At 40.5% G+C, this 19,634-nt stretch overlaps 1 protein-coding gene across 6 annotated transcripts in view; it reads right to left on the bottom strand.

Annotated features, from left to right (window-relative positions):
- Positions 1–19,634, bottom strand: part of atg9b (autophagy related 9B) — an 839,198-nt gene that overhangs the window by 79,142 nt on the left and 740,422 nt on the right. For all 6 annotated transcript variants that reach the window (XM_062517341.1, XM_062517342.1, XM_062517343.1 and 3 more), the window contains exons 2-4: positions 10,413–10,547; positions 10,284–10,327; positions 4,891–4,955 (exon numbers count right to left, since the gene is read on the bottom strand). In XM_062517341.1, the coding sequence (XP_062373325.1) occupies positions 4,891–4,955; positions 10,284–10,327; positions 10,413–10,518 (215 nt within the window). In that variant the 5' untranslated portion in view covers positions 10,519–10,547. The remainder of the gene's footprint in view (positions 1–4,890; positions 4,956–10,283; positions 10,328–10,412; positions 10,548–19,634) is intronic.

Here is a 19,634-nt window from a genome sequence, read left to right as displayed (position 1 = left end):
AAGGTAAAAGTATTGACCCCACCCACCTATTAACAAGACTTTACCATTCAGGCTGTAGCGCCACCAGCAGGACAAGGTCAAAAACGTTCAAAACGTTTCACAGGTCACAAATTTCATCCAATACTCTCCAAAATTTGCAGAGACCATCTTCAGACCATGACTTATAATTGCATTGCTTTATGGAACAATTGACGGAAGTGCTCGCCTGTAACAGCCAATCCAAATAGGCGGCAAAGCCGCCACACAGGAAGTGAACCTATATCTCAGCAAGGCTTTCACGTATGAAGACCAAACTTAGTACATGGGCTCAGGACCCAATTAAGAGGAGTCTCAATAAATGTGGCAAATTTTGACCACTATGTGGCGCTGTATTCAAAGAAAGTAGGCTCATATTTCAACATTAATGTAACACAAGCACACACCCTCCTCTATGGTGGTCATGGGGGGGGGGGGGGGGGGGGGTTCCACTTGCACAAGCCCACTCTCCCATGTCATGTCTTTTGACCACTAGGGGGGCGCTATAATCATAGGAAGTCAGTTCATTTTTCAATAATGGTTTCATCTCTCTTTCTCTCAAACCCAGACACAAGCACACAAACCCGCCTTTACGGTGGTCGTGGGGGGGGGGGGGGGGTCCCTTTCCACATTTCCAAAGCTTGGCCCCCCCATCGCTGCTTGCAGCTTTACTTTTTTACTACAAATTGGAAAAAAGTCAGACTAAATGGGTCATTTAGTGAGTGGCTCTTTCAAATGCAAATTTGAATGGGCCAGCTGCAGGTGAGAGGACTGAAATCCTAGGATTTTCTTTTATTGTTTTTACAAAGTGCCATTGATACATTCTCTTCTAAAACATATATATTTTGGAAACTAGTTGATTAAAGTTTTCTAATGGTGTCACTTATGTTTCTAAGACAAAAATTGGCAGAGATTGAGATGTGTGTTTGGAACAGTTTTTCAAATCCCCAGGGGGGGATTTAGACTCCAGAGACAACAGCCTGTTAAAATGTACCAGAGTTCAGGAAATTGAGTCTAATTTATAATTTTTTCTCCCCCGCTAAAGTCTCACAATGAAGAAAGAAACCCCATATGGCCTACTCGATAGCGACTCATCTGAAACGTATAGGCCTTTGCGTAGGAGGGTGCAGTGAGCCGGTGCGTTCCATGAATAATATATATATATTTTTTTATATATATATTTTTTTGGCTTTTGTGCCTTTAATTTTGACAGGACAGTAGAGAGAGACAGGAAGCGAAATGGTGAGAAAGTCGGGGTGAGATCCGGAAAGGACCACGGGGCGGGGAATCGAACCCGGGTCGCCGGTGTGCGGTGCAGGTGCCCCAGCCAGTTGCGCCACGGCTGGGGCCTCCATGAATAATATTGATACATTTATTTATTTTTATTTTCTTAAACATCCCCCCCTCTGTTTTTTTGGCGCCCATGGGCAGTGAGTGTGACAACGACATGCTGAATCTAAAATGCCAGCAGATAGTCACTCGACTTCTCAGGACAATACAAATTCCGTAACGTTTAATTGGACATCAACAGTGACGTTCGTCGTTCATTTCACATAATCTGAGCGAATTCACGTTCAAATTCATTATTTACAAATGTGTTGCGTTCAGTTCAACCTTCACATAAAAATGAACGTGTTCAATGAACGCGTTCTTTTGAACTCGTTCATGCACAACACTGGCAGTCTGTAGGTGACTAGGCTACAAGGGATTTCTGTTGGCATTTCCGAAAGCTCACGAAATATTTTTTCTCTAGCTTACATTTCAGTCAAAGCTATGGGCTGGGCCTCTTAGTTGCTTCCGGGCCGCCTATTGAATGAGTAGAACTCTGGGCTACAGTATCAATCACACCTCAGTAATGCTACAGCGGACTGTACTGCCACCTTGTGGCGGTAAGTTGTAATACAGTTGTAATACATTTCACGCAGAGCGTGAATCAGGCAACGCGTGAGGGAAATGGCCATCACTAGGTAACGCCTCCTGTATGAGACAGGGCGCCCAGTCAACCTCAGAAGTATTATGATGCATGAACTGTTTGTTGTACCATGTCCTTGGCAGAAGTTAATGGGCAGCTTCGTTCAGGTTCAAAGGCAATACTTGCTAAGATCTTGACTGCTGACATTCCATGTCCCAACCACCTTGGAGACACAGACCTACAAGACGAATCAATGCTTATCGTTGATGGTCAAGCTTTGGTCATTGCTATTGGAAAGCAACAAGAAGCAAAGAATTTTGGAGACCTTGCAGATTTATGGAGACTGTCTGAAGTGGAGCACAGTTCCAGCGCATTGATGTCCTGTATGATCGCTACCACACACGCTCAATCAAGAGTGGAACACGTAAACGGCGTTGAAGAGGCTTGGTGGTAATCAGAAGACCAGTTGAGGGCAGAGATCTACCTCTTCCCACAAAATGGGAGAACTTTATCGCTCATGAAGACAAGGCAGACCTTGCTCGCCTTCTATCACAACAGCTGATTGTGAAAGCACCAGACACCAGATTATAGTTGCTGCAGGTGGCTTCAGCGATGAAGAGAGGGATGAAGCATCTAATACAACCCTTAACACTGACAGCTTGGAAGCTAAACATGACGAAGCAGACACAAGAACTATCCTTCACTGCATTAGAAGTTAAGCATCAAACATTGCTATCTCAGCAAGAGACACCAACATCTTGGTACTGCTGATTGGCCACCTCACATGATGCCCTGCCAAAAGATCTGGATGAAGGCAGGTACAGCAAAGGAGAGAAAGTACATCCCAATTCATGCTGTAGTGGAACAACTGCAGATGGAGCCACAGGCCCTCGAGTTACTTCCACGTTTCCATGCTCTCACTGGGAGTGAATGTCCAGCAATGTATGAAGTTGTGTCAAAGACATGCTGGGAGTATTACAGTATAGAATATTCCCATCTACTAACAGTACCTGGCCTGAACTGAGTGACCAGACCATTCAGAATGCAGAACGGTTTTTCTGCAAATTCTATGGTGTAAAGGATGCTGATAACAGACCTGCTAACTTCTCAGAGTAAAAAAGGTGTGGGGGGGGGGGTGCCCATTTCATTTTTATTGTGATTTTAATATAGGTGCGGGGGCGGGCATATAAAAAACTATATATATATATGATTATTGGATAATTATCAATTAGCAAATTACACATTTACTGAACAAAAATCAGCATACATTATCAAAAATCAATGTCAAAACATCTCTTAAAGAGAATGACACTTTTTTTATTATTCCACTGCTTAGTTAAATTCCCTGCACGTCCTGCGTTAGAGGGTGCATTACCATACGTTATTTGCACACCTATGAAGTAGATCTCATTTGTTGGCTGTATTACACTGGAATATTAATTTGGCAAACTCGTTGTGAAGTTTAAATTAACTGTCAAGTTGCATCCCAGCTGTAGACGTTCAGAACATAACATTGTGGCACACGGTGGAGGATTTTAGCTAGTTGGATGGCATATACTGTAGGGCAATTAAAATAGCGATGTTTCAAAGCTAAGGTTCATAGGAAAGAGATAGAACTAGCAACCATATATTTACAACTAGTAACAGCAGTTTGTCCTGCAAGTTTAGATAATAGTTGATAGTGGCGGAAAGAAGTAGCCTAGTTCTGCAAACAAGACAAAATATTTTTTACTTACACTTGCACTTACAAGAGGGCGTTTTACCTCCTCTACGTGTATTTATTTCTGTGAACCGAACGCGGTGTCGTCCCTTACAAAAATGACTTGCGCGGTAGCCAGGCGTCTCATCCAAAGTTGGCGCTGTGTTCTTCAAGATTCTGAAGCAAGTGCTACGACTCTGATTGACCCAGAGAAATATCAATTACAAGAATTGTATGCACTGCATCTTGCAAATGCAGAAAGTCCAACGATACTTTCATGAACAAATAACTTTTGGGATATCTGTAATAACTCTATTGTTACTTGATTGTGTTAAAGTGTCAATGTTCCAGCAGCCATTTAAACATTAAAAATGGTTCCTTTCATGCTAGTGTTGCTTTTTCATTGTTTACATGAAGATTTGGAGAACGCACAGTTTAATTCGAAGGAAGGATGGAAGGATGGATGGATGGATGGATGGATGGATGGATACTTTATTGATCCCCAAGGGAAGATTCAAGGTTTCATGTTTAAACTGCAAGAAATGCATTAACACGTTTTTATTTTGGCAGCCATTTTGTTGTTTTTATTTATGCCTTGTCTAAACAGTGATGTTTACAACTGTTATATGGAAGAAATGGATTCAGCACCTCAAAATCATATAGAAACAACACTTGAAGTACTTTTCCTCAAAAACGCCTACTGCATCTTATCCAGGGCTGTTTATCTACAGTATTTTGGGACCCGACCATAATACATATTTCTGTACTAGCATGTCCTTGATACATATCCTAACTAGAAAAGCACTCAGAGAGCGCAGACCTCTGTCTGTATTGTTCTTCCTAGGTTGTTATACATTTGAACCTAAACTATTCAGATTGCCACCACGTGGCCATACCATGCCATTACACGACTAAGCGAAACACATAAACGGCTCCGGAATCCCGACGGAATTACGGATCACTCCCATTTAATCGTTTCTTCCTTGGGTCATGCCCGACATTTGATGAAAATTTCATCGAAATCCATCCATTATTTTTTGAGTTATCTTGCTAACGGACAAACAGACAGACAGACAGACAGACAGACAGACAGACAAACCCCGGCGGAAACATAACCTCCTTGGCAGAGGTAACTACAAAATAGACAAACCTTCATCACAATTTTGTAACATTGGTTCTAATTACATTTTCATGAATATTTAAACACTTTAAACCAACATTCTTGCATATAGCACCTTTAAGACAAAAAAGGCGTCATACTCACATTAGTTCAAAGAATTCAGAGAGCATCATACAGGCGAAGCCATTTTTCTGGTGGAAGTGATATATGTGAGATCATGTTAAGGGAAAGCAAAAATACAAAGGGACTTTACGAGTGGCATGCACTTTACTCGTCGCTAATTTTCTTGTATCCTTCCAGAGATCTGTCTAGACACAATCCTGTCTTGCAGGTCTACAGACAATTCTCTCCACCTCTTGGCTTGGTTTTCACTCATAAACCATCAACTGTGAGACCTTATATATGTGTTCCTCTCCAAATAATGTCAAATTAATTCATTTAGGCACAGGTGGACTCCAATCAAGACGTGCAAGCATCTCAAGGACCATTGACAGAGAGGTAGGATGCATCAGAGTTCAATAGCAACTCATAACAAAAGGTCTGAAAGGGCTGTAACAATATCACTGCACATCATGTGCTATCTCTAACATCTTGCTTTGATAGCACTACATCCAGATACAGTTAGCTAACAAAAAGAGTAGATGTATAAGCTATAAAGCAGAGGGGTACATCACATAGGCTAGTAGACAGTGTTTGACAGACATTGATAAGACAGATGTATGAGTCAGAGCTCTGAATGATCTCCACCAATGAAAGGGCCTGGCCGGCTGTGTTTTGGATTGACAGTCAGCTGGGCCATCCAGGGAAGCTCGCGAGACTCAGTGACCTGCCTGAACTAACACTGTGCTCCATTTGTGAAGTCAGACACTTGTTTCAACATGAACATCAGTGTGACCTGACAAATACAGTTAAGGCCAAAATGATTAGCCCTCGACATTTTGGAACATTACTCTAAAATTCTTCCTAAGAAGAATTTTTAAAAAATCAAACATTCGCCAGTGCTTTTATGTAGTATCTGGAGCATTCTGGAGTGTTAATATTATTATTAGGAATGCTTAATCTCAAATTGTGCGAAAAGTGGAGTGGTCAAAATGATTAGCCCCCATGTGATTTCTTTGCTTTTAAACACACACGACCAGCCTGTCACCTTTCAAGTCACACTTTTGCAGTCAGTTAGTGCCCAGATAACACCTGAACATCCAATCAGCATTGATTGCTTACCTAAAGACTCCAAGGAACAGGCCTACAGGCACTTGAACACCAGAGAGGGGACTGCCTTTACAGGCATGCTGAAGATGAAAGAAATCAGTCTGGACCTCAGACAGAAAATCATTGAGGCCTATACTATGGGGGAAAGCTATACTAATTTCTAGATGCTTCACAGTCTCTTGAACAGCTGTGCAAGGCATCATTACAAGGTACAAAGAGTTCTAAGTTTGTGCATAACAAACCTAGGTGTGGATGAAAATGCTAAATATTTCAATCTGTAGAGAGAAAAATCATCAGGGATGTTAGCAAGCATCCCCGTACATCCGCCAAAAGGATAGTTGCTGACCTTGAGACCTCTGGGGTTGAAGTCTTGAGGAAGACAGTAGCGGGGGCTTTTTATTGTGGAGGCCTCCAAAGTCATCGGCAGAGAAAAAAATACATTACTCCAAAATGGGCACTTTAACTCATTGGCTGCCAGCGATTTTCAGTGCAGAGCGCTCCATACTGCCAGACGTTTTACAGCATTTTGACTGTTTTTCCAAGATCCACCGAACGGTGAGCTTTATGACAATGTAAACACCGAAGGTACCAAATGAAAGAGTAGACTCTCTTCTTTCACCAGGAAAAAACAGTTTGTTTCTATCGTTTTCCGTTCTTTAGTAATCGTCAGTAGAACATGGATTAGTTTTGCTAAAAACACCTGTTTTTGACCAAAAAATGGAGAAAACGATCTTTTTGTGAAAATCAACTTTTTAACGTTAGCGTTTCAGTAGTATGTCAACCACGATTGCACTGTTATCTCGTCAGTCTCGTCAAGGTTGCTAGGGACTCTGATGGTCGCTATAGACTCTGAACAGGACGGTAGACTTAGCAAGCTAGCACTAGCAAAGTTGTTGTTAGTCTATATAGCAATATCCAATGTAAATGGATCATACCGTTCACGTGTTTTCCATCCTTGATGTAAGAAGTAATCATATTTATTGCATAAATATGCAATAAATATGCATCCCGTGCAAACTAGATCCACTGTGGTCAATCTTCAGTGTTTTTGCTTGTTGTGTGTCTCTGCATGTGCACTCTAGGCTAGGGTTTCTCAACGGGGGCGGTACCGCCCCCCAGGGGGCGTTCGGACATTGTTGGGGGGCGCTGGACGAGGCAGCATAAAGGGGGGGCGCTCGGGCACAAATGGGGGGCGTGAATCACTGTTATTCATCTCAACTTTTAAGCCTCTGACAGTGACTACACATACAGTGTACATTTGAATTTGGATTAAAGGGATATTCCGCCATTTTTGGAAATACGCTCATTTTGCACCTCCCCTCGAGCAAAACAATCGATATTTACCTTGTTCCCGTTCATCCAGCCGTTCTGTGAGGCTGGTGATACAACTTTTAGCTCCAGCCTAGCATAGATCATTGAATCGGATTAGACCATTAGCTTCTCGCCTGCTAGCTTCATGTTTAAAAGTGACTAAGATTTCTGGTAATTTTCCCATTTAAAACGTGTCTCCTCTCAAGTTAGAAAGTGCAATAAGACCAACTGAAAATGAAACCTGGCGTTTTTCTAGGCTGATTTCACATGGAACTACACTCTCATCTGGCGTAATAATCAGGGCAACTTGCAACCTACTGGCACTACTACTGCTTGTTGTCTATGGGGACTATTTTCAGATGCTGCGTACGATATCACTGCGCCTATGGTACGTTTGCAAGTTGCCTTGATTATTACGCCAGATGAGAGTGTAGTTCCATGTCAAATCAGCCTAGAAAAATGCCAGGTTTAATTTTCAGTTGGTCTTATTGCACTTTCTAACTTGAGAGGAGACACATTTTAAATGGGAAAATTACCAGAAATCTTAGTCACTTTTAAACATGAAGCTAGCAGGCGAGAAGCTAATGGTCTAATCCGATTCAATGATCTATGCTAGGCTGAAGCTAAAAGTTGTATCGCCAGACTCACAGAATGGCTGGATGAACGGGAACAAGGTAAATATCGATTGTTTTGCTCGAGGGGAGGTGGAAAATGAGCATATTTCCAAAAATGGCGGAATATCCCTTTAAAACGATGTCTTTGTGCAAATGATTGAATTGATGTCATTGCTACATGCTAGTTCTCAAACTATGGGCCGCAGACATGCGCCGGTCCGCGACATTAACAATGCAGGCCTACGGAGCCACATAGTGAAATTATTCCCGGCGCTTCGTCTGATTTGCAACTGATCAAGCAATCGTGGACCGACAGAAAAAGAAAACAAACTTTTCTGCAATCAGGAAATACCCACTAGTTTGGCGTCTTCAAACATACAGGCATGCAATTAAGTAGTGTGAGCGTGCATTCAATGCATGCATGTGCGCGTTTACGCGAGAGAAACTGAAACTAAGAACGTTGGTAGCAAAGCTCCGCTGCAACCGGTTGGAAGGCTATTTAATTATGTAACAACAAAACGACGTGGATTCTTCCAACGTCCATAAAAACATAGCAGAGACTATAATACAGTCGAGTATTGTTTTGCCAAATTTGAATACAACATGGCCAAAAGCTATTGAAGCATATCTTCCTGTTAACTCAAAATCAGTGATTTATGCTCGGTCATTTACCATACACAAAGTTGGTGTTGTGTTTCCTGAATCCTTACATTCAAAAAATAAGGTTATTAAAAAAAACATGTCCATTTTTTCCATTTGCCTACCAGTGTATGATGCTTGCATGAGGTAAACATCCAAAACAATGGCACCCATATAATTGCTGTTGTTTTGAGAAGTAGGCTATATTTTTCCATGCAATTATTATACAACCATGCAAAAGCAATGAAACTTGTAATTATATTTTACATTAGTAAAGCAGTCCACTGATCCTGTTTTCACCAACATTTTGTGAACAATGTTAGCAATGTTGATTGTTTTGAAGTGCATGTACAAAATAGCATAACAATAATTGTGATAAGGATGATCATAATGATAATTTGATAGTTACTTAATTCCTTTTCTACAACATAGGTTTCATAAGCCTACTCATAAGAAACTTCTGTTTAATTTTTTTTAAACCAAAACTCTGGTATCAGCGACACTTTTTTGCCTGTAGCCTTTTTTTTTTGGGGGGGGGGGGGGCGTTAAGAGGATCATCAAGAGGTTAGGGGGCGTTTGTCCAAAAAAGGTTGAGAACCACTGCTCTAGGCAGATACTAATCCTCCAAATGGCACTGCTGCCATCTAGCGGTTCGGATCTAGTACAGTCTGTTTACAAGCCTGAAACTCTGCCAGATCGTTCCCAAGCCCACCCAGGAGCCCTCTCCATTGAAAGACACGTATGTGTCTAAATTGACGTTTAAAGACGTCAATGGCAGTGAATGAGTTAAAGTCAGACTGAACTTTGCCCATACGCATTTCAAAGCTAAAAATGAGTTTTGGAAAACTGTAAACTGGAGCTGTTTCGGCACATGGATGTTGCCTATGTTTGGCGAAAAAAGGGAAGGCCCACAACCCTAAAAGTACAGTTCCCACAGTGAAACATGGTGGTGGGAGCATCATATTATGGGGCTGTTCTGCTGTCTCAGGCACAGAGAGCCTTGTTTTGGTGCCTGGGATCATGATGACATTTGAGAGATAACATCAAGACGTCTGCTCTTGGTCTAGGCTTAGGACGCCACCAGGTCTTTCAGCATGATACTGACCCAAAGCATATGTGAAAAGTGGTCCAAAACGTCTTAAAGGACACCAAAATCAAGGTCCTGGAGTGGCCTACACAGAGACCAGACCTCAAACCCATTGAGAATATGTGGCATGTGCTTAAAGCAAGAGTGTGTGTGAAAACCATGCCATTTGGACGAGCTGGAGCTAAAAGTGTCTTAAGAAATATGTGCCAAGTAAAAAACTATATCCAAAGAAGAATTTGTCAGTTGAAGCAAAGAAAGGCTACACTATTGACTATTAATGGTCTGGGGGCTAATCATTTTGAACATGTCAATTTTTTCTTTTCTTGTCACAAATCAGAGTAAAAAAATATAATCAAACTTTGTGGGAATGCTGTCTTTGCTCTTTTGTAATCATACAAACTATGCACATTTATGGAAATGGTAATTTTCATGTATGAACAAAGGATTATGTCTGATTTTTCAAGGGGGGCTAATCATTTTGGCCTCAACTGTACGTTTCTGAAAGAATGGTCAAAAGATCCCATGAACACACTCCTCAGAAGAGTTGAAACTGTTATAGCTGCAAAGGGTCGACCAACATCATATTAAAAATGTATGCCATCTAAAAAATTGGCCGGATTTCGCCTTTAAACATGCTGTGTTTTGACCTCAATTGTAAGGACAATTGGAAAGGATATCCGTGTGAAAAAAATATCCAGATTCTCGATGTGATGCCATGAATCTGTGAGAAAGATAAGAATCATTTAGTAACAGTTCAAATGTGTGTAAAGGTTGTTATTTAATGATCGTCAGCGCCAACAGTATACCTCTCAGGCCTTCAGGAACATGCACAAGTAAATCCTCCTCTCCTGGTGGGGAGTCTTCAAAGTCCTCAATTCTTTGATACTCCTGATAGGCCTCAAAGTTAGCCATTCTTCTTTACATAATCTCTGATGCAATCTCTTTAAATTCACAACACAAATACACGAAGTCAAGACACATTCATTGATGTTCACTGCTAACTACACCGTAAAGATCAAGGAACTTTTGGTTCCCAAACAAATCAACTTTGTCTGCTTTGATCTTACAGTTACTAACCCCGCAGAGCAATATAGACTGTAAATATGATATACTTTGATTTAACTTCATGATTTTATTTTATTTTCATACTTGATCGTACAGACAAGTGTCTAGTCTCGTTGGAAAGCCCCGGTTCTGCTCTTTCATGCAATATAGGTCTCATCTTGCTGTGACTAATAATCGCGGAGCAATGTAACAGAGAAGAATCATACCTTTCCGGAAATGTTATTAAAATGTTGTTAACGCGTTGCTAGCTGCAGCAGTGACATTTCCGGAAAGGTACTGACTCGATTAAATTCATTCTGGACTCTCTATCCGACCACATAAAGACGTGGGGATACTTCGGTTTGGCTTTAGGGACCCTCTACTCACTACCACGTAAGTTTAGTGTTGGTTGGAACAGTAGAAGAGGTATAAAAAAAGCGTTTTGTAGCGGCGAAAGGACTTGCCCCGGTCACTTCCAGGCTAACGAGTTTTGGCTAAAAACGGTGAGCTCGAACTTTCTCAAAATACATCCGAATTACATGATTTTGGTGTCAACTCAACGTATGTACTCCCAATAGTCCGAAAAATTGATCTAAAGTGCATTTCACTCCCGATTATCCCTTTAAGATAAGATCGGTTGCACAAACACCCTTAAGTATTTTCCTTAACATTTTCCCTTAAGTATTTAAGGTTTTCTACTTATCTTATAAGAAATCCCTTAAACCGTTGCACAAACGACCTTAGCAGCCTAAGTAAGGGGAAAAACCTAAGGAACCTCTGACCCTACCTTAAGCATATTTCGCTTTGGACAAAGGCGTCTGCTAAATAACCATAACCATAACCATAACCATATTATTATCTGAGTTAATGCTGATAATTTAAGTTAATTAACCACTTTTGACAATTGAAAAGAAAACTTTCGCTAATATCATTACTCTTCTGTCAAATAGGCCGACCAGAATTTGTTATGTAGCCTAGTTTATTTAGGCCTAGCGATAGTAACATAGGCTACTCAATTCGCCCTAACTGAAGCCTACGATGAGCTTTGGTTCGGTGCCCCAGTCAACACGTATAGTCTAGGACCTGAGAATGATTTGTATGCGCTTCATTTAGCGGAGAATATCTCAACTGTTCTAGACTAATATGACCCCATTGAACAACGTGGGATGTGTGCCAAAATGTCTATCCGGGACGAAAGTCCTGAAAATGACCACAATAGGTGACACTATAGATATATTATTACACTAGAGGTGAATGGGACTTTTTTTCCCTTTATAGATATCCTCATAAACTTCTACCAGATTAATGTTCATATTAAGAGAAATACTTTTTGTATTACACTTTGTCTAACTTGTTTTTTAAAATATGCGTACATACTGTACACTCTTGAAGCAACAGCTTTTCTGAGGTGATCGCAATGTTTATCTGACCATGTAGTGTAAGAATTCTGGTTTGATATTTGGGGGTCTAACAGCAAAGCTGAAGAGTTTCGATACGCATAAGCGTTTACTCAATACAGCTAATCAAAATTGACTGCGAAGCCGGCAAACAGGAAGTGAGCTCATCTCTCACCAACGCTTTGATGTACGAAGTTCAAACTTGGCATGTGGACTTGGTACCTGATTGAGAGGACGTGCTAGGAAATTGGAATTATTTGGCATCCATAGGGCAGGCTGCGATACAGGAAGCGAGCTCATATCTCAGCAACACTTTGAAATACGACGGCCAAACTTGGCACAGGAACATGGTATCTGGTTGTGAGGACGCACAATGTATCTCTGTAACGTTTTGTTGTACGAAGGCCAAACTTGGCACGGGACATGGGGTGCCTCTCATTTGGTCTTTTATACAGCCTCCCTTCCTTCCTTGATCCTCGTCCTCACAGATCTAGATAAAGAATGATGGGGCGGCAACAATGGGATAGTCTATCCAGTGTTGGTTATAGATCAGTGGGAACGCCCCTCGACGACTGAGGAGAGAGTTTGAGAGCCACCCATGGGGTGCCTCTCATGTAAAGTTTATACGTCCTCCCTCGCTCCTCGGGCCTTGATCCTCACTGATCTACATAAAGAAAGATAGACGAAGGGATAGACTATCGTTGTTGCCGCCCCATCATTCTTAATGTAGATCAGTGAGGATCGAGGCCCGAGGAGCGAAGGAGGACGTATAAACTTTACATGAGAGGCACCTCAGGTATCTGTTTGAGAGGACGCACTATGAAATTGGCATCATTTGGCATCCGTAGGAGGCGTTGTGATACAGGAAGAGAGCTCATATCTCAGCAATGCTTTGATGTATGAAGGCCAAACTTGTTACGAGGAATTGGTACCTGATTGTGCGAACATGCAAGGTTTGTGGCATCATTTGACCTCTAGGGGTGCTGTAATAAAGGAAGTAAGCTGATATTTCAACTATTCTTTATCCAATTGCCGTGAAAATTGCTGTGAGTGCTTGCTCATGCCATGGCAACGCCATTTCTGCGATTTTACTGCTAGACCCCCACATTGCTGCTTGCAGCTATATTTTTAATTGTATTTCTGATGTTCAGTGTGGATGTTGTGTGTGTGAGGGGTTACGCCGTATTGAATTACAAATACAATATACGAACAAGGGGCTTTTATGAAAGAATACAAGCATACAGATCAGTTAAATCCAACCTTCCTATTATCATTGGAACGTTACATTAAAAAGAAAAACACAAAACGACTTTCAACTTTTTCTCAACAGAGTCCAGATATGGGGGAAGATGATAAGAACTCATTCGGTGATAGAATTTTTACATCTATTTCCTATTTTCAGGCATGCAAACTGGTCAGGGGTGAAAAAGGTGAGACTCTTCTCCGAACCCCCCGCCCCCGCCCCCGAAAAAAAAAAAAAAAAAAACATGGAACCAAATCTTCCAAAGTGTGAGGGACCCGCTTTCTTTCTTTCTTATCTCTCTCTTTCTCTGGGCTTATGTACTTATTATTTATTTATTACACATTTCTGATGATTTCATAGGCCTAATGGACACTTAAACTATCAGAATAAGGAAAAGTCTGAATATTTCTTGGACCAAACCAGGTAATCAATAATCTTGCTTGAGACACACACTATTTCAGACTAATATTATTAGGCCTATATAAAATAGGGTAGGCTTTAATTTTTCAAATTGTTTTAAAACGTTTTAATATGCAGCCTAGGCTACTACATATTGTGTTTTCTAGGCTATATTGTGCTAGTGTGTTTAACAAACCAATAAAGTTATGTGAACTGTCTTCATATTACATGTTAAACTGTAGGCTACCTGTAGGCGCAGACTAGGCTACTGATCAGGGTCCTCCTGTAACTCGACAATCAAATGTAAATTTAATTTACGCATGGCTTACGAACTCGTAATGATCCGGGTTCGTAAATGAAAATTGTTGCAAGTCACACACATAATTCAAACGGTTACGTGCGTTACGTGTGGTCTGAAGCAGTCGCAACTTTTTTTGGCTACGTTACTATAGCGAATCATTTGAGTTGCATATCTTTTGCGTAGGCTTTGCGTAAGGTCTATGCGCAGTGTGCTTCGCGTAACAGGGCCCACTTTTCTAAAAGACAGCATTATCATGTCAATCAACTACGTCTCTGGACAAAACGAACCAGCCCAGTTTATGAGCATTTAATTCAACTGTCACATTAGGCTTTGATATAGCCTACTGATAAAGTCTGCCTATTTGCTTCACCTTTTGCCGATCTAGATGGTTCAAACTGCACGCATTCTTCATCAAAATAACTCGTTATGTCTACATGTTTGTCTAATTTCGCTAAACTTTCATCATTAGAAGAAAACAACCTATGCTATGTTGCTACTCTAATCTCAGCGTTTTTTTCTAATAGAAGTTGAAAGTTTTAACTAGCCCACCTGTGAAATCCCTCGGCATCTCTTCTCGCCAGAATCACTATATTCCACCTGACATCTCAGACGCATCTATCTGCGCTCACAACAGAGGCTACACTTGGCGTGCGCATTCTGTTCGCGTTGCGTCTTTGTCAACAATTCGCTTCCACTAATGTTTATTAAACGCATAGGGGCTACATTCACGCATCCCTTGCTGATCAGACACGTTTTAAATGCGGCTCTAGAAACACCTCAAGATGCGTTAGCGTCTGTGCATGATTTCTAAACTCAGTTGTAAATTCAATTCACCTTTACCCCCCCCCCCAAAAAAAATATTTTCTCATCGGATCTGCACGAACCATGTAAGTCACCAATTTTTGATTCAAAACGGCGAATTTCGCCGAAAGGTGAGGAGTTTGCATGCCTGTATTTTGCATTTGCAGTACTTGGAGCAATGGATACCAGTTACGTGACAGGGACAGCCATTCTTGTGTGCACACTTGCCACACGAGCAGAGATCTGGCAAACCTTCAGGCTTTGATATTCCAATCTCAGGGACTAATAAACTGCCCTTTCTCACAAAACCTTAAAAGCATTCTGCATTTAAGACCAAGGTGGTGCATTTAAGACCAAGGTGGTGTATTGTTTTAAGTATGAAAATACTTACCTAGTGCTCTCTCATAAGATAATTTTGACTTAATTTACAACGAGTTACACTTATTTTTAAGTCTAAGACAAATATACTTACTGTACTGGCAGATCATTGTGCTTGTTTTACGACAAATTTACTTATTGCACTGGGAGATAATTTTGCTTGTATTCAGCGAGAATTGATTAGTTTGATTTTATTAGACAAGCAGTTTTTTGCAGTGTTGTATTTGTAATTCCACACAGCACAACACAGGACATCTTCCTCACACATACATCCACATTGAACATCTACAGAAACACAATTAAAAATATCAAACCAGAATTCTTACATTACATGTTCATTGTAAACATTGTGATCACCTCAGAAAAGCTGTTGCTTCAAGAGTGTATCTACGCATATTTAATGAGATATTGCCTCATTTGCACATTTAATTATTAGAAATGTATGAGGATATCTATAAAGGGGAAAAAAAAGTCCCACCAAATAATGCCAATTTCCTAGAACGTCCTCACAATCAGGTACCAAGTCCACATACTAAGTTTGAACTTCGTACATCAAAGTGTTACTGAGATACGAGCTTACATCCTGTATCACAACGCCCCCTATAGAGTCCAAACGATACCAATTTCCTAGTGCATCATCACAATCAGTTAACGAGTCCCCTTACCAATGTTTGGACTTCATACATCAAAGCGTTGGTGAGATATGAGCTCACTTCCTGTTTGGCGGCTTCATAGTCAATTTTGATTGGCTGTATTAAGTGAACGCTTATGCATATTGAAACTCTGCAGCTTTGCTGCAATACCCCCAAATATCAAACCAGAATTCTTTCATTACATGGTCAGATAAACATTGAGATCACCTCAGAAAAGCTGTTGCTTCAAGAGTGCATGTATGCATATTTAATGAGATATTGCCTCATTTGCATATTTAAAAAATGATTTTTGACAAAATGTAATACAAAAAGTATTTCTCTTAATATGAACATTAATCTGGTAGAAGTTTATGAAGACATCTATAAAGGGAAAAAAAAGTCCCATTGACCTGTAGTGTGATAATAGTGCGATAATAGGGTCACCTATTGTGGTCATTTTCAGGACTTTCGTCCCGGATAGAGATTTTGGCACACATCCCATGTTGTTCAGTGGGGTCATATTAGTTATGAACAGTTGAGATATTCTCCGCTAAATGAAGCGGAGGATTTATGTCAGGATTTATGGTGATGAATGGATAAATTTCACCGCAAATTATTACGGTAAGATTATAAGATAATTTGGTGGATTGCTGGCTAATAGCATAACTTACTAGCAAGCTAGTTACAACAAGTGCTGAACCAGAGACACTTGGCTGAACGTAGGCTACGTTATTTATTGCTGACATTAGCTATTGATAGATAGGTAGCGCTGTATACATCGATAACTTCGTTAAAGTATAATGTCACTGCTCTAAGGTGCGCCGTGTTTGGCCGTCACCTGTCAAACTGGTCAAAGTTAGTTACACTAGTTACACTCAGACTTGTAATGTGTTATTCGCTATCCCATTTTATAGACAAATGCACACAGCTTGATATTATTTTGGACAGTCCCGCATTTCACCCTCAGAAAAGCAAGCGCAAATTAGCAAACAAACAATATCCGTGGAAACTGTAGAATTTCCGTGCCAGAAAACCGCTTTCAATGCAGTAAATCACTTAACGGAGTTCCTTACCTAAGGATACCGTTTAAGAAATTTTGTGCAACACCCTTAAATAAATTCCTTACCTAAGGAGAAATTAAGCCTTAAAGGGACACTTCACCGATTAGCATTAAGCTTTGTATCTTTAGAAAACCAGTCATGTTTTTGAATGGCCGTGCAACATACCCTCAGTTTGCCTTGAGACGGGAGAAATACGGTTTTCAATGTTGGACTTCCTGCTTTCAATGATGTAAAAATCATAATTTTACATCATTGAAAGCAGGAAGTCCTATATCTTTGTCGAGTAGATAAAACTACAAACACTTTCCTCATTTTTCCAAGAAGGGGCGCTAGCGGTGGGACTTCACTTGCAGAAACTAAAATATATAGCCGCCATCTTTTTTGGAAGCTATAGGCTCTCGGTCTGTGGAGAAAGCTGATAAGTAACTACGATTTGATATTAAATACTAATTCATTGAATGCTGATATTGAAACTGATATGGCAAATGGGAATTCTGAAGATCTGGTATGTGAATTTGATGCACGAGATGACCTGTACGAGCTGTAATACAGCACAGAACATCAAGGCCTCCATCAAGGCCTGCAGCAAGCCTGGACGTCGTAGGATAATTGGCTGTCGATTAGCCTTTGCCTGGGCTAGCTCAAACTAGAATGGACTAGCTCTCACAAGGTCAGTTATCCTAATGTTATTCACAAGTTATTGCACAAATAGTATTAGCGATACTAATACTTGTTAAAGGTCCGGTATTCTAGCATATGCGGTCAATTTGCGGGACATTTGACATGGAAATATGTTAATTAACGTTTTGGGTTTTTTCGCATTTTTTTTCGCTAATTCCTTTTGAAGACCAGGAACATTGATATATGGCCACAAGATCGTTATTCGATAGAATCGTTATTAATGCCAAAATGTTACATTAATGAGTCCTTCTGTGTACTTGTCTACTTCCTGGTGTGTGCTGGTAAGACAGTGAAAGGCAAGGAATTCTGGGAGTTGCTGGATTTTATCCACATGACCCAAAAATACATTTTCGGCTTTTTTCTCCCATCTCAGGGGAAAATGAGGGAATGATGCACGACCATTCGAAAATATGACTGGGTTTCTAACAATAGAAAGCTTAATGTAAATGGGTGAAATGCTCCTTTAAGATTGATACTTTTTCCTCACTGTTTTCATTGTGGGAGTACAATACATCACCAACAGATTATTTTTAATACCTATTTTTAGTCAACTTTTACCAAGGGTGCCAATAATTCTGGAGGGTACTGTAATGTGGTGCAATTCTAAGCAGGTAAGAGGGACAACTATATTGTGTGGTGGAATAACAATTGGGGGCACTTATGGCGCAGTAATATCCTCACTCCAAAGTGAAACTGAAAGTGCAAGAGTGAGGATATAACTGCGCAGAGTCGAAGTGCTCCCAATTGTTATTCCGCCACACAATATCATATATTTAATGTGGTGTGTAAGTCTAATTGAGCGTGCATTGGTGGTGTGTGTAATTGAGTGCCTGTCGCTTTAACAAATATGTGAGGGCAATTAGCCTTCAGTTTCACGGTTTTAGCCTAGTGAAAAAAATCGCATATAGTGCATAACAAGGATACAGTATGTGGATGCAATTTGTTATGCTTTCGGTGTCATTACATGGCCATACCATGCCATTACAGCACTAAGTGAAAAACATAAATGGCTCCTGAATCCCGATGGTGTTAGGGATCACTCCCAAAATTCAATCGTTTCTTCCTTGAGTAATTTCTGACCTTCTCTGAAAATGTAATCGAAATCTATCCATTACTTTGAGTTATCTTCTAACTAACAGACAGACAGACAGACAGACAGACAGACAGACAGACAGACAGTCCCCGATGAAAACATAACCTCCTTGGCGGAGGTAAAAACGAACAAGTCGAAGATCATGAAGAGATCAGTGTCTTGCCATGTTCCTTTACGATTTTAGTGAGCACTATGATTTTAGTTAGCAAGATGCTCTCTCCAGATGTACAAGTTAGCCAAGGTTGTGTAGCCTATTTCTGACATTATACCCTACAGTAAGCCTATATGACATAAATACCAAAGCATAGGTAGGTGAGTAACACAAACTTGAAAGCTGGAAGTGAGCAAATTAACTTGATATTAGGCTATTATTGTGTTGCTGCTGTGCAACCACTTCACCACTTAAACTAATGTAGCAGCCATGTGTTGCCTATGGCATGACAGCTAATACCGTTTGTCAAAGAAAAGATGCGCAGGCTCGAGGAGGGACTCGAAGCATGCATTGTGCACACGCATGTTACTTCAAAAGCACACGGCTATTCATAAAAGTATTAATACTAATAAAATTAAGTATTGTGACATTTATAATTTCAGGGTATTGCGATTCTTTTGTAGTGCAACACTAGCAGGTAGGCAGGCATACGCATACGCACACACACAGAAACACACAAACAGAGTATCACTTAAAAACTAACTCCTGGGTTTGCTGTTGTTAGAACAGCCACGTAGTTGTACCATCGTGTTAAATTGTGTAGATAAAAATAAAGAAAGTACAGCAATAATACCGGTGAGAACTGTCAACAATATGGCTGCCATGAACATTGCTTACGTAGTTCAAATAAGACTGAAAGGTGCTATAAGCAATGTTGGGTAAAGTCACTTCTGTGACGTCAAACAAAATAAATAGATAGATAGATAGATAGATACTTTATTGATGTTTTTATGGTTCAGGCTGGACCAAGTTGTTTTTGTTGCTGTTTTTAGAGCCTGGACTGTCC

Source organism: Sardina pilchardus, chromosome 2, assembly GCF_963854185.1.
Source record: "Sardina pilchardus chromosome 2, fSarPil1.1, whole genome shotgun sequence".
In the NCBI taxonomy this organism is placed as follows: domain Eukaryota; kingdom Metazoa; phylum Chordata; class Actinopteri; order Clupeiformes; family Clupeidae; genus Sardina; species Sardina pilchardus.
The sequence above is the reverse complement of the archived record's forward strand: the minus strand, read 5'-3'. Positions and strand labels throughout refer to the sequence as shown.